The 16,811-nt window shown below is 33.7% G+C and overlaps 1 protein-coding gene across 4 annotated transcripts in view; it reads left to right on the top strand.

The window, feature by feature from the left end:
- Nucleotides 1-16,280, top strand: part of LOC123546995 (dopamine receptor 1-like) — a 527,538-nt gene extending 511,258 nt beyond the window's left edge. For all 4 annotated transcript variants that reach the window (XM_053551313.1, XM_045333716.2, XM_045333717.2 and 1 more), the window contains one exon: nt 8,005-16,280. In XM_053551313.1, the coding sequence (XP_053407288.1) occupies nt 10,020-11,252 (1,233 nt within the window). In that variant the 5' untranslated portion in view covers nt 8,005-10,019 and the 3' untranslated portion in view covers nt 11,253-16,280. The remainder of the gene's footprint in view (nt 1-8,004) is intronic.
- Nucleotides 16,281-16,811: the final 531 nt, after the last annotated feature.

Here is a 16,811-nt window from a genome sequence, read left to right as displayed (position 1 = left end):
ATACTTGTAATGAACTTAATAGAGCAGGAATAAATTGACTTCAGACATTTTTTGATATAGTGCCTATATATTTCGGCAAAACTGTTTGACAGTTTAGAATTATATAAAATATAAAATCACTCCCAATTGGAGAATTATAAAGATTTAGGTGGTATACAGAGATAAATGCCTTATACAATGAAATATGAATAAATTGAAATTATTTGTAAAATTATATATCCTGTCTATTCTTATTTATACAATTACATTTGCTTTAAAATGACAATATATCTCATTGTGTTTTTGTTCTTAAACGGCAATTTTACCTCCATGCAAACAATACTCTACCTAACAGACAACAGATAAACTTATATCCGTCTTACAAAATCAACTTTTTGTATTTATTTTATTACGGGTTTATCCAATTAAAATTTAAATATAATAGTCTTCACAAAAGAGATTATATACACAAATAAACAGTCCTTTAGAATGTTTATATGGTATGTCAACAAACGTATTTGGCTTTGGCAATCTTATTAAAATTTGATGTCATTGGTTTTGAAAACTTTAAATGTGCTTATCTTGTATACAATGCAGTCCTGCCATTTTACAGATACACAAAACTGCACAGAAATAAAAAGTATATTGTTGGAACATTGAAAACAAAAACGTACAAAACTGCACACCGAACATCGAAAAACACTTCAGCTTCCCACTTTTGACATGTTTGTTCCCGTAAAATTGTATAAATTTGTATGTTCCTTTACATTTCTAAAATATAACATCGCAATCACACACAAAAAATCGCAGAATAATCCCGCATTGAAAAGGTCCATACAAATAATCGCGAAATAATCCCGCCTTGAAATGGTCAGCTATCAATAGAAATTAATCGCGACTATCGGTAGAAAATAATCGCGAAATAATCCCGCCTTGAAATGATCAGCTATCGATAGAAAATAATCGCGAGATAATCCCATCTTTTTATGTTCAGCTATCGATAGAAAATAATTGTGAAATAATCCCGCCTTGAAATGATCAGCTGTCGATAGAAAACAATCGCGAAACAATCCCGCCTATCGATAGAAAAATATCGCGAAATAATTCCGCCTTGAAATGTTCAGCTGTCGATAGAAAATCATCGCGAAATAATCCCACATTGAAATGAGTAGCTATTGATAGAAAATTATCGTGAAATAATCTCGCATTGAACTGATCAGCTATTGATAGAAAATTATCGTGAAATAATCTCGCATTGAACTGATCAGCTATTGATAGAAAATTATCGTGAAATAATCTCGCATTGAACTGATCAGCTATTGATAGAAAATTATCGTGAAATAAACCAGCCTTGAAATGATCAGCTATTGATAGAAAATTGTCATAAATAAACCAGCTATCTATAAATGGAAGAAACCAGTTAAAACGTTCAAAAAATAAATTATGTTTTGTTTTACTTTATATCAAAATAATATGTACGTAGTCAACTTTTGTACTCGAAATGAACAAAATAAAAATGCACTTGACTACAATTGTTTGAGTATAAATCAGATTGTTTATGTCAATGAGAATATATTCTAATATCAGTTGTATTCTCAATGTAAATGTATTTCTAGACTATACTCAATGAGTATATATTCTAATATCAGTTGTATTCTTAATGTAAATGTATTTCTAGACTATACTCAATGAGTATATATTCTAATATCAGTTGTATTCTCAATGTAAATGTATTTCTAGACTATACTCAATGAGTATATATTCTAATATCAGTTGTATTCTCAATGTAAATGTATTTCTAGACTATACTCAATGAGAATATTTTCTAATATCAGTTGTATTCTCAATGTAAATGTATTTCTAGACTATACTCAATGAGTATATATATCTAGGTTGTACATAGTGAGTATCTAATATTATGCTATACACAATGACTATATTTCTAGGTTCAGGTTTTAGTGAAAGAATATATATTTCCAGGGTATAGTCAATGAGTATATGTTTCTATGTTATACTCAGTGAGTATATATTTCTAGGTTATACTTAATGTGTATATATTTCTAGATCATACTCGATGAGATATATTTACAGGTTAAACTCAATGAGACATATTTCTAGGTCATACTAAATTAGATTATATTTCTAAGTTATAGTTAGTGAGTATATTTGTTTGTTTTGTTGGGTTTAACGTCGCATCGATACAGTTATAGGTCATATGGCGACTTTCTGGTCTTCATTGTGGAGGAAGGCCCATGCATTATTTCATACCGGTCGGGCACCTGGGTAGAACCATCGACCTTCCTTAAGCCAGCTGGATGGCTTCCTTACATGAAGAATTCAACGCTCGGAGTGAGACTCGAACCGACATTGGTGGAGGGCAAGTACTCATTGAGTATTTGAAGTCACTTGGCCACGGAGGCCCCTCAATAAGTTCCTAGGCCATACTCAATGGGTATATATCTCTAGGTCTTACCCAATGAGTATATATTTCTAGGTCATACTCAATGAGTATACATTTCTAGGTCATACTCAATGATATATATTTTTAGGTCATACTCAATAAGTATACATTTCTAGGTCATACTCAATGATATATATTTTTAGGTCATACTCTATGAGTATATATGTCTATGTCATACTCAGTGAGTATATATTTCTAGGTCATGCCAGTGAGTATATATTTCTTGGTTAAAGTCAATAAGTATATATTTCTAGGTCATACTCAATGAGTATATATTTCTGGGTTATACTCAATGAGTATATTTCTAGGTCACACTCTGTGAATCTTTATTTCTTGGTTATACTCGGTGAGTATATATTTCTGGGTTATACTCATATATGAGTATATATTTCTAGTGATGACCAATCGCTTAGTATGCTTTTCAACTGCGTTGAAATTTTGAAGGTACCTCGAGCGTAACTCGTGTTGAATAGATTTGGTAATAAGCAAGTCAGTTAATTTCAGCAAAAACTTGCTTTCGTCAGTTTCATGTTAGGAAACTCTACTCATTTCACTTCCTTTTTTTCGGAACAAGTGCAGAATTATGTCGGTCACAAAATATTGATCCTTTTTTAACTTTCAAAGTGCAAGTTTTTTTCATGAAACCTGACTGATAGGTGGAAGGATTTTTGGAGAATATGCGGGTTCATCAATTGAATTTCAATTTAGAATATGCAGCATATTTAGCAGCAGATATTATCCCTACCGGTTGTCTTATTTTATTTTATGTTTTATCTGATTTTTAATATTAATCCGAAGCTAGAGGATTGAAAAATAATTAATTCTGATATTCCCGCATAATACTTACTTAACTCTGAAATGCATGTTCTTTATTTGCAAAAACGAAATCTCTGGTATTAAGAGAAAACTTATACATTGAGATTTGTAAAAGTGTATATGAATGCGGGAAGGTAAGTGAGGTCATATTAGATTAAAACTTGCAATGATATGGCCCATTTCATATTTGCATATTATTCAAAACTTGATCCAAGAGCTTTTCAATATTGACAAAGTAAATACCGCTAAGTATCATCACATAACCACCGTATATACAAAACTTTATTCGTTCATTATATATCGTATGTATTTAAAGGTCATGGTGGACAATTTTTCTCTGTTTTTCAGGGAATTAACTTAGTAAAAGTGGGTCACTACTAAAATATTTATATTTGATGCACATACTGTGCAAAACCCTGATATTCCTCAACAAGCAGGCATGTACTAGAGGAAAAACGTATGTTTCAACAAGTAAGTTTGAATCAGTCCACCGGATTGTGCACAAATGCAATAATCAGGTTTGTAGCAGCTCAACACGAGAAAATAGAAAAAGAAATAGCACAATTTTTATGCATTTTTTTCACAGATGTTCTTTTGCGTTCTTTGAAATCCAGGAAAAAGTGCTTGAGTTTTCTTTACAATCAATGTAAAATAAGATAGATTTGAACCAACAGTGAAGTACCTTTAACTTTAATATATTTCCTTACCTGATACTGTGTAAACATATGTGTGTAAATGTATGTAAAGTTCGAATTTTAATAAGAACAAAAAACACAAGGGTTTGTAAGAAATGTCGAAGATTTAGCGAGAATAAAGGGGAAATCGATGATGGTAATTTCTTTCCCGAACCCTGCTAAAAGTGATAAAAAACTTTCGCCAAGTTGCAGGAAAATGTTATTTAAATCCATTTTATTACTTTTTTACGACATATTTTGCGATAATAATAGTTTAACACCTAGCGCCTAATTTATCTTTAAATAAATGCTTAGTAAAGATTGCTAAAATGTTATTTTTATCAATAAGCACTTAACTGATCGCAATCTGTTATTCCAGTACGGCAACATGCTTGTTTTCATTTTACAACTTACTTGTAGTGTTGCGACTGTGGATTTTTACATGTGTATATCGTATATTGTTTATAAGTTAAGTTAAATACACATAGAATTTGTTATAGAAAGTTTATACGTGACGTTCAGTGGTGACCGTCCCAACGGCGAATATTTGGTTTAACACTTTTCGAGTATAATATTGATTGTGATAATCTGTTTATCTTGCTTCTGCTGACATTAACGGATCACGAAGTTAGTGGAAAAAATGCAAGTTAATTGAATCTGAAGCATTGTTATCAACACACATTTATTTGTTCGAAAAAGCACTGTTATTGGTACTGAGATTTTTTTCCGAAGCATTGTTATTGGTACATAAATTTGTTTGGAAGCATTTTTATCGGTACATACAATTATTTTGAAGCATTATTACCGGTACATACATTTGTTCGGAAACACAGTTACCGGTACAGTGGTTTGTTCCAAAGCATTGTTAATTAGAAACATTGGTAAATAGGATGTTTAACTGTACAGAGTTCAGTTTGGAAGCATTGTTTTGGACAGAGATTTGTTCCGAAACACTGTTACCGGCATAGAGACTGATGTCGGCACAGCGTTTTAATAATAAGCATTGAACATTTCAATACAGATATTGGTTCGGAAGCATTGTTATCGGAACAAAATACTATTGAAGTATTGTATCCGGTGCATCGACTGGTTCAGAAGCATTGTTATCGGTGCGATGACTGATTTGTAATTATTGTAATTGATACTGAGGTTTGATCATAAGTATTGAATATAACCTGTGTAAAGATTGGTTCGGATGCATTGTTCTCAGTCGACATTGTTTTGGAAGCATTGTTATCGGTACAGTAACAAATTTTGGAAGCATTGTTGTTGGTACAGTGATAGGTTTGGAAGTTTTGTGATTGGAACAGGTTTGGAAGCATTGTTGTTGGTACAGTGATAGGTTTGGAAGTTTTGTGATTGGAACAGGTTTGGAAGCATTGTTATCACAACAGTGATTTATTTGGAAGCATTGTTGTTGGTACAGTGACAAGATTTGGATGCATTATTATCGGAGCAGTTATTGTCTTGGAAGCATTGTTATGAGTACAGTGATTGGTTCGGATGCATTGTTATTGATACAGTGACAGGTTTGGGTACATTGTTATCGTTACAGTGACAGGTTTGTATGCATTGCTATCGCTACAGTGACAGGTTTTTGATACGCCATTATCGCAACAGTGACAGGTTTGAGTACATTGTTATTGCTACAGTAACAGGTTTTGGTGCATTGTTATCGTTACAGTGACAATTTGAGTACATTGTTATCGCCACAGTGACAGGTTTGGCTACGCTATTATCGCATCAGTGACAGGTTTGAGGACATTGCTATCGCTACAGTGACAGGATTGGGTACATTGTTATCGTTACAGTGACAGGTTTGAGTACATTGCTATCGCTACATTGACAGGTTTGGGTACATTGTTATCGTTACAGTGACAGGTTTGAGTACATTGCTATCGCTACATTGACAGGTTCGAGTACATTGTTATCGCTACAGTGACAGGTTTGAGTACGCTATTATCGCAACAGTGACAGGTTTGGGTACATTGTTATCGCAACAGTGACAGGTTTGAGTACATTGCTATCGCTATTGTGACAGGTTTGGGTTCATTGCTATCGTTACAGTGACAGGTTTGAATGTATTGCTATCGCTACAGTGACAGGTTTGGGTACATTGTTATCATTACAGTGACAGGTTTGGGTACATTGTTATCGCTACAGTGACAGGTTTGGGTACGCTATTATCGCAGCAGTGACAGGTTTGGGTACATTGTTATCGCAACAGTGACAGGTTTGAGTACATTGCTATCGCTACAGTGACAGGTTTGGGAACATTGTTATCGTTACAGTGACAGGTTTGAATGTATTGCTGTCGCTACAGTGACAGGTTTGGGTACATTGTTATCATTACAGTGACAGGTTTGGGTACATTGCTATCGCTACAGTGACAGGTTTGGGTACATTGTTATCGTTACAGTGACAGGTTTGAGTACATTGCTGTCGCTACATTGACAGGTTTGGGTACATTGTTATCGTTGCAGTGACAGGTTTGAGTACATTGCTATTGCTACAGTGACAAGTTTGGGTACGCTATTATCGCAACAGTGACAGGTTTGGGTACATTGCTATCGCTATAGTGACAGGTTTGGGTTCATTGTTATCGCCGCAGTGACAAGTTTGGGTACGCTATTATCGCAACAGTGACAGCTTTGGGTACATTGTTATCGCAACAGTGACAGGTTTGAGTACATTGCTATCGCTACAGTGGCAGGTTTGGGTACATTGCTATCGCTACAGTGGCAGGTTTGGGTACATTGATATTGTTACAGTGACAGGTTTGGGTACATTGTTATCGCCACAGTGCCAGGTTTGGGTACGCTATTTTAGCAACAGTGGCAGGTTTGAGTACATTGTTATCGCAATAGTGCCAGGTTTTGGTACATTGTTATCGCTACAGTGACAGGTTTGGGTACATTGTTATCGCTTCAGTGACAGGTTTGAGTACATTGTTATCGGTACAGTGACAGGTTTGGGTATTTTGTTATCGTTGCAGTGACAGGTTTGGGTACATTTTTATCGTTATAGTGGCAAATTTGTATACATTGTTATCGGTATAGTGACAGGTTTGGGTACATTGTTATCGTTACAGTGACAGTTTTTCTGACCTACCTACCCTAATTTTATTTTAGCATGTCACCGGAAACAAAGACTTTTTTTAGGCTTGATCAATATGTACAGTGATAGGTTCGAAGTCAACTGTAAGATCAGACAAAACAAATAATCGTTGAACAGTTTAGATCACTTGCCTCGTCTCCATTATATTGAAAATATAATGCTTTAATTGAATTATAACGACAAATTTTGTTCAAGATCTATATATCAACTACATTTATGTAAGTTCTGTTTAAAGAAATACATACATATTCTATATCCAATCCCCCTACAATATTAAGACACGTTTGTTCATCTTAATGTTGCTATTACCGTTAATGATCCTATTTAAGATAGACGGTGTCCGTGACATTGATAATTGGCGAAATATGCATAGTTTCAATTTTAAATAGTTTTTTTTTTATTAGTCGGAGAACATAGTGAATATTCTCTAAGTAACTGTTTATGTAAAGAATAAGAATCAATTAAAGCTGAACGGAAAACTGCTCATTCTCCAGTTATTTTAAAGTACTATTTGTGCACTATCGATGACCTTTCCACTTAAAAACAATCTCTCACTTGCGGTGAAAAATATTATTTTCTTAAACGTTATATTTTACAGCTTTTGTTTATTACATATGAACGACACACAGCTTAAATTGTTCATAACATCCTGGTTGAAACATTAAAAAGTATGTTCTGCACATATTCATATAACACGTTACTGTTAAAGCATGTTCCAGTTTAATATAATTAATGACTTAAGAAGTTTCCCTTTTGGCTAATGTGTTAAAAGCTTTTAATTAGACAGATTGTTAACCAGTATGTACACTTAAACAAGTACTATTCTTGTTCTGTAATTTACAGGTTTATTGTATTATACACATGTAAGAGGCTATAAATGTATTTATGTCATTTAATGCCAATAAAGTTATGTTATGTTATGTTATGTAATAATTGTTGTATTTCCTTTATTTTCAGATGTTTGGATTTCAATAAAAGGGTTTAATTATACATACATCGTGTTTATAGGAAGGCGGCATTCCTCAAAGAAATATGAAAACAAATAACTGGGAAGTATAGACGATTTTCAATGACGGGAAAGTAAACATATGTATGCTTCAAACTCTTCCTACGCAAACGGTGTATGACAAATAAGTTTACATAAAGTACAAAAGTTTTGCAGGATATTTGCATTAATTAGCAAGAAGAAGGATTTGTTACCCAAGGTTTTGAACAAATCTTGGCGGACACGATAGTGTAGACTCAAACCACTGTGACCTTAATAGAAAATAATCTACGCAGATGATCACATTATATTATAATATTCAAGTCAACTGTAAATTGGAGCAACCTTTCCATTGATAACATACTGGAATAAAATAGTTTACAAAATCGTTTAATGAGCAGTTTGATGACAGCGAGAGTAAGTACCCGAAATATTATAACCGTTTTTTGATTGACGTGTCATTGAACTGTATTTAATATGTTAAAAGTTTGATGACATTGGAGAAAGTAATCGGCAGTATATCAAAGCCATCGACTAGTTAATAGAAGTTACCCGCATGACATTTGCTATTTTACCTATTGAACGAATTAAAAACAACTCTTTTTACTCGTGGATTATACCAGTCTGAAATATATTACAGAAAACAGCAGCGAAACTGCTTGACTTCTTACTGATATATCTGGAGTTGCACTTGCAGGATTAGGAAAACATACATGATTTAATAACACAAAGTGGGGGAAACCTATGTAGGAAGTAATAAATCTTCCCCGCAGATTGATGTTAAAGTTAGCAAACTTGTACAACGTTTAAAGTTGAATGTGTGTTTTTAGCGTCTGGTTGCAAGCACAAATTTACCCTAAGCGACAAATTGCACAATTCAGAAATTATAACAGGGAGTGACTGTTCAGTACTGAAATAGAATTCTTTTGTGTTTTGTGATAAAAAAATAAAATGCAACAAACGTTTAACGCGCTTTAAATAGAACGTGCGAGATTAAGTAATGAATAAACAGAGAGGATGACGGTAATTAACAATCGTATTTTATATTTGTGTTGTTTGTTTCTCATTACTTGGTAAAGCGGAGTTGTTTGTAGAAAGGAGATGGTACATGAAAAGCAATGAATGAACCGCTGCTATTTATAAATTGAATGGAGCATTGAAGGACTTCTTCCCCGTATAATACGATTTGAAATTTTGCTTTCGTAGTCATTGTTAGGTGTGAAATTACATTAACCTTCCATTTAAAAAAAGACTTTTCAGCTGATTAATTGATTGAATATTCAAAAGCGTCGTTTTGTCATAAAAACGGTATGAATAATTATGACATTTATTAAACATTTATTGACAACCGGCGCCTTGCTGTGAAAAGAATATGAAAAATAAAATAAAAGATCGTGTGGAAGCAAGTAGAATTATTTGAAAAGCATGTTTTATTACAAGAGATTGGCCAAAACTGATCCGAACTCATTAAACAAATTAAATTGACAGTCATTCTCCAAAAATCATTTAAATCAAAAACTGCTCGTCAGCCGATCTCTTTTCTATCTACTGAATAGTGTATATATATACTTGAAAAATAAGTAAATAAATGTTTAAACAACGCTTCTAAGTCTTCAATAGCGTGGATACCCGCTTTCAATACCAATACATAAGTAAGCGAAATCGATCAAAACTTCAATACTTTTATTGACATAAGAACCCGCGGATGGGAAAATATATTTTTCATCTTTCCGAAATCTATTTATTGGTGAATTTCATTTAGAAGTTTTTACTATTCATAAATGACAAAACGCTTTAAATGGAAAAAATTCGTGTAAAGGAAGCGGTTTAACTTTTAGTGGATAAATTTACTGCTTAAGCGGTCTTCGTAAGACCCAATTTATGGAAACACTATTATCATATTAAATTTCATATGAACAAAAATTGGAGAATGTCTGGAAAGGAAATAAGACGTTTAGTGATTTAGTGAGAACTGGAAGAGATAATCATGTTGACAAATTATACTGTAGTGGATGGAGGCAGAAGAAGCACGTTATCAGCGATGTTCGTCAGTCCAACCAAATCTTCACTGATTACAACAATAACTGCTTCAGCAAACTCGTCCACAAATTCGTCAGATTCATCTGGAGATGGTGTTGAGGAAAACGTCACAAATAAAGTAGTGATAGGAACGTTTCTGTGTTTAATAATATTTCTGTCATTAGCCGGAAATATTTTAGTGTGTATTGCAGTATTCACTGACCGCAGGTTGAAAAGGCTAAATAATATGTTTATAGTTTCACTGGCTGTAGCTGATCTTTGGGTGTCGCTGATGGTTATGACGTTTGCAGTTGTAAATGACATAACAGGAAAATGGATGTTTGGTTCCGCATATTGCAACGTTTGGATATCTTCGGATGTTATGGGCTCTACGGCTTCTATATTGAATCTGTGTGTTATTTCCTTAGATAGGTACATTCATATTCGTGATCCACTGAAATACGCGCGATGGATGAACTGGAAGAAGGTGGCTATCGCAATAAGCCTTGTATGGACGATATCAATAATCTTGTCGTTTATACCTATAAATGTAGGGTGGCATAAAAGTCCCGAAGATTACGATAAAGTTCTTCCACCAGAGCTATGTTATCTGGAGATAAGCGGGACTTATGCCGTCGTGTCATCCTCAATCAGTTTTTATCTTCCATGCATTGTGATGTTAGCATTGTATTGTAAATTATATATGTACGCACGTGAACAGGTGCGCAGTATAAACAGTACTCTCGTGCATAATCACATTGGAGAACAACGTGGTTCTGGACAAGCGTCTAGATTAAGTGATCATAAAGCAGCTGTTACACTCGGAGTAATAATGGGTGTGTTTTTAATATGTTGGTTACCGTTCTTCATTCTGAACTTGATAGAAGCTTATTGTAAGTGTGCTCCAATCATTCTGTTTCAAATTCTCACGTGGCTAGGATATTTTAATTCATGTTTAAACCCAATCATCTATAGCATTTTTAACTCAGAATTCCGCAATGCCTTTAAAAAGATTTTATTCCCCAAAAATTGTCGATGTTTTAATAGAGACGGAAGAAGCTTTCGTTATGGAACTCCAAAGAAGACGAAGAATGGCACATCAGCGAACAGTGAAATTATAACGACTCGTCAAGAGAACGGGTCGAAAACTTCACACGAATCAAAACACCCGCTAATGGAGGAAAAGATTACTGCTTTATAAAGTAGCAAACAAAAAATGAACGCCATGTAAGCAGAAAAATTGCTGGATAATTTAGGCCGGTATTTCCATGTGTACAAAGCTTGTGGACCGAGTCCGTATTCGTGAAACGATGCGAATCCGACAAGTTTGTAGTGGGAGTAATAAGGTTTAAATTTATTTTTTCTAATACTGCAATGATACTGGTTACTGAATTATGAATATATTCTTCAATTTGTTATGATTATTTGTCTTTAGGTTTGTATGTCAATATTACAAATACTTATCTACTTAAATTTAGAAAAAGCTTACATACACACTTTTGTAAAAGATAAACTAACGATAAATTCTTAGTTAGGATTTCCTGTCCGTTCGTTTGTAGCAATAATACCTTTAAATACCTGGGTGTAGTATTGACAACTTATTTGTCATCACTTATCTTTCGGTTATTTGGTTCAAATACCTGGTTGTAGTATTGACTTTTTTGCCATCACTTATCTTTAGATTGTACAGGATTAGATACCTTGGTATAGTACTGACAGACTATTTGACATCACTTATCTTTCGGTTATTTGGTTCAAATACCTGGGTGTAGTATTGACTTCTTTGCCACCACTTTATCTTTAGATTGTACAGGTTTAGATACCTTGGTATAGTACTGGTAGACTCTTTGTCATCACTTATCTTTCGCGGATTATTTGGTTCAAATACCTGGGTGTAGTATTGACTTCTTTGCCACCACTTTATCTTTAGATTGTACAGGTTTAGATACCTTGGTATAGTACTGACATATTCTTTGCCATCACTTATCTTTCGATTATTTGGTTCAAATACCTGGGTGTAGTATTGACTTCTTTGCCACCACTTTATCTTTAGATTGTACAGGTTTAGTTACCTTGGTATAGTACTGGTAGACTCTTTGTCATCACTTATCTTTCGCGGATTATTTGGTTCAAATACCTGGGTGTAGTACTGACTTCTTTGTCATCACTTATCTTTAGATTGTACAGGTTTAGATACCTTGGTATAGTACTGACAGACTCTTTGCCATCACTTATCTTTCGATTATTTGGTTCAAATACCTGGGTGTAGTATTGATTTCTTTGCCATCACTTATCTTTAGATTGTACAGGTTTAGATACCTTGGTATAGTACTGACAGACTCTTTAAAATCACTTATCTTTCGATTATTTGGTTCAAATACCTGGGTGTAGTATTGATTTCTTTGCCATCACTTATCTTTAGATTGTACAGGTTTAGATACCTTGGTATAGTTCTGACAGACTCTTTGCCACCACTTATCTTTCGCGGATTATTTGGTTCAAATATCTGGGTGTAGTATTGACTTCTTTGCCATCACTTATTTTTAGATTGTACAGGTTCAGATACCTTGGTATAGTACTGACAGCCACGTTGTCATCACTTATATGTAGGTTGTGCAATTTCAGGTACTTTGGTATAGTAGTGACTGCCACTTTGACGTCACTTCTATTTAGATGGTACGGGTTCAGATACCTGGGTGTAGTATTGACTGCCTGTATGTCATGACTTAGGGTGCAGGTTCTAATACCGGCGTATAGTACGGTGTTCCGTTAGGCCATCACTGCATATTTTGAGCTCGAAATAACGAAAGACCGATACTACGATGATGAAAAGTCGAAATAACGAAACTATGATGATGAAAAGTCAAAATCACAATGATGAAAACACGAAATGACGATGTTGAAATGTCGAAACTACTATGGTGAATAGTCGAAATTATTTCGTATTTTCATCATCGTACTTTCGACTTTTCACCATCGTACTGTCGATTTTTCACCGCAGTAGTATCGCCTTTCTGTCGCCCATGCGCACTGATCTGATTATGGTCAAAACGTGATAAACCATGGCAACTGAATTTCTGAGAAACTAATGACGAATTTGACAGATGAAAATAACTGTTATTGCTGTTATTTCTACCTTCCCGTTCGATTTTCTTGAAAAAAAAATAAGGCTTTTCTATATTGTAGCTAACAAATTATGAATTAAAACAATAAAGAACTAACTGTTGATTTGCTGTTTTTTCTATCCATGTCCTGAAAGAATTTCTATTGTTTCGGTCATCTGATACCGATAAGGTAAATTATTCGACTTTTCACCATTGTAGTTGCAGTTTCATATTTTCACCATCGTGTTTCGATTTTTCACCATTGTAGTTTTGTTATTTCGACTTTTAACATTGTAGTATCGTACTTTTGTTTCTAGCTGTGGCGATGACCCTAACGGGACACCGTACTATACCCATGTATTTGAACCGGCACACTCGAACGGTACACCGTAGTATGGTATTGACTGCCTCTTTGTTATCAAGGTTTCGAAATATTTTATGAATGGCACATCAAGTTTACTGGGTATGTAACTATATCTTCAACTGTGCACAGAACAATGAATTGTCGCGTGACGTCATGCACATTTATACATTTTGTCGGTTGTGTACCTTCGACAACCTTCCTTTTTATCAAGGACATTATGTTATATATGTAATATTTGAATTTATTTTATGTTTTTCGGTGGTTTATCGAAATATAACGGTGAATTATATCCTGATAAACTCACTGGCCACTCAGTGAAAATTATCAAATCTGATACCCGGATTAACGTCAAAAAGTTTACCGAGCGTACTGAAAGCCGAAAACAATATGACGATTGAACGTTAAAATGACGTCATCTTTGCGATGCTTCCTGATAAAATTTCCCGCAAATTTCGACACTTTATTGAAATAAACACAACAAAAGTAGAGTTTTAGACATAAAATAAACAGAAAAATTGTTGGTATCGATGTAATATCACGGTAATTTCACTCGTGAACACCAAAAATTGTTATTTTCACTCGTGGCTGCGCCACTCGTGAAAATATCACTTTTGGTGCCCACTCGATGAAATTATAACGTGATATTACACCGAAACCAACAATTATCCTCTATATATTTATGATATTTTACTTCACGCAAATATGTGTATGAGCAATACTTTTTGTTACAGTTATGGAGTAAATTGCATTTAATCATATCCACGGTTTCTTTACATAAAACTAAAGAGAATAATATATAAATACCTTCCATCGAATGTGTGACATTGCCATTTAAGAAAATGTATTTTATTTTTTTTGTTCTGTAGGGTAAGAGATTTTTGCTTCTATCTTAAAACATTCTTCTTATTTCATTCCATTGTACTCAAGTAACGTCAGTCATTACGTCATAGTGTGTATGAATAAATATATTCTTTTTTCTTCAACTGATCATAAATAAACATCAGTAACATTTTGGATGTACATTTTCAAAAGGTCATGATCATTATCAGTGGCAGAAAAAGTCAGTGCAACTATTATTTGATGCTTTTATGCAATAATCATACTGCTAATGCTAAGTATATAATCTAATGTTATATTCAAATACACCAAAAAACATGTGCACGTTGCCAAAGTTTGACATTAATTTGTTACTTGTGTAATTTTGATTGTTACTTGTGAATTGTTACTTATATATTCAGGTTTTCAATACGCAACTGATTTTATTTGTTTTTGATAATTTACAACTGGAAATGAATTATTAGGCATCGCTTTATCCTGAAAGCAGTCGTTTGTTTATCATAATTGTTAACGTGTTTTTTTCTTGAGGACTTAAAATATATTTAAGTAATTTTCAAGGTAGAATGTCAAGGTGGAACGTCACCTGGCTAGGGAATGTCCAATAAAGCCCCCTTTGATCCTTATAGAGACAGCTGTTGGCCGCTATAGAGACAGCTGTTGGCCGCCAAAACAAGTAGTCTTCCATCCAATAAAGCATTGCGATATGCAGTTGTCACTTTTTCATTTGGCCGCTTTTTAGAAATAACATGAATACCTTAAAATATCGGTAACATTATCTAAACCTGATGATTTACGTATTGATGCAGCTTTACTTTTTATACTGCATTGTGTCACGTTCGTTTCAGTTGAAAACTGTTTCAGTAATTTGTTATTAAATTTATCAAGATGATCGACTGATTATGTCAACTATGAAGAGAAAAAAGCTTATGCTATTTATAAAAGCACTTGTTACTCTTTAAGGACGAGAGTCTCGTTACGAAACCCATTTAATAATGAAAGGCACTTCAAGTATTTCATGCAAAATGGACATGTTCTTTTTAACTTCTTTCTGTTCCATATTGTTTAGCTGTTAATTTCTCTATGATATCTAATATTGCAAAAACTACTTGACAAATCATCTTGTCATCTGAGACTGGTAATTAGAATCATTTTGCTTCGTACTACAGGGCAGACATACCGTGGGTAGTCGAAATTAAGAAAGTCGTACATATAGTTAGGGAGATGGTTGGGGCGACTGTGTAAGTTTCGAAGCTCGTAAGCAAGGTATGTCCATCTATAAAAGATATGAAAATAGTGGTGGAAGATATTGTAAAAACAAATAGTGGTGAAAGAGGTTGTAATAAACAAATAGTGGGGAAAGAGATTGTAATAAACAAATAGTGATGGATGATGTTGTAATAAACAAATAGTGGGGAAAGAGGTTGTAATAAACACGTCTCTTTTTAAATAACGTTTCCATGTGAGTCTTTCCGTTTGCTACACGGCGGGGTTAATGTAAAAAGGTACCAAATGCTAATAATTAAATAAGGTTATGGTACCTTTTTGTGTTAACCACGCGAAATGCTTTAATACCTAATCATGTAAAACACTTATTGAGAAAAGTACTTGAATGGACGTAGACAAGCTTGACATTCCTGATACTAAAATGAATTGTAAACTGTATTTGTTTCTGATCATGTTCTCGCAACTGATCAAATAAAAAGCCTAGTTTGTTCCTGCCTATTTTAGATTTTCATAAATCACACGAATCATTGAGTAGAAGCAAAAACCAGTATTCTGTCAATTAAATCAATTCGCATTGTTTAATAAAGAACGTGCTTAATCTGTTTGTGTCGTGGTGTATTTGTTAATGCAAATGTTTTATTATTATTTGAAATCTATATATGTGAGCATTATTATTATAAAATAAATGAATTTCAATGTACTTGACTTGTTTGTCTTCCTTCAAAACAAACCCATTTACGGATTAATGACAAAATATTTTATAGTCGTTCAGAAAAGAAAATCGATGACCCATTTAGAAGTGCCTGACTGTTTAAATGGTGTGTATAATTTATAGGTTGATATTTACTGTTGATCATTTCATGTTTTATACGGAACAGTACTGGTGCCATCACTGAGAAATATGCGCATTTTCCATTTAAATGCGAAAATAGAAATTCCATTACGAAATGTCAGATATTTTATGTTTCGTAGACAAATATTAAAGAAAAACGCAATTTCGTACAGAGATCATACCAGTTTAGCATTAATTAACGCTCATACCATTATGAAGGTCATATATTTCATTTTACGAGTAAAAAAGCACTGTGTGGGTATTTGTTTTATTTTAATCATAAAAGCATTCATTACTTGCTTAGTTGAATGTTATTTTTTGGAATTAATACTATCATAAACATATATGAATTACATAATCCGCATTACAACTCCTGGTTGAATATCAATTACATTTAAG

Source organism: Mercenaria mercenaria, chromosome 9, assembly GCF_021730395.1.
Source record: "Mercenaria mercenaria strain notata chromosome 9, MADL_Memer_1, whole genome shotgun sequence".
NCBI classification, from domain to species: domain Eukaryota; kingdom Metazoa; phylum Mollusca; class Bivalvia; order Venerida; family Veneridae; genus Mercenaria; species Mercenaria mercenaria.
The sequence above is the reverse complement of the archived record's forward strand: the minus strand, read 5'-3'. Positions and strand labels throughout refer to the sequence as shown.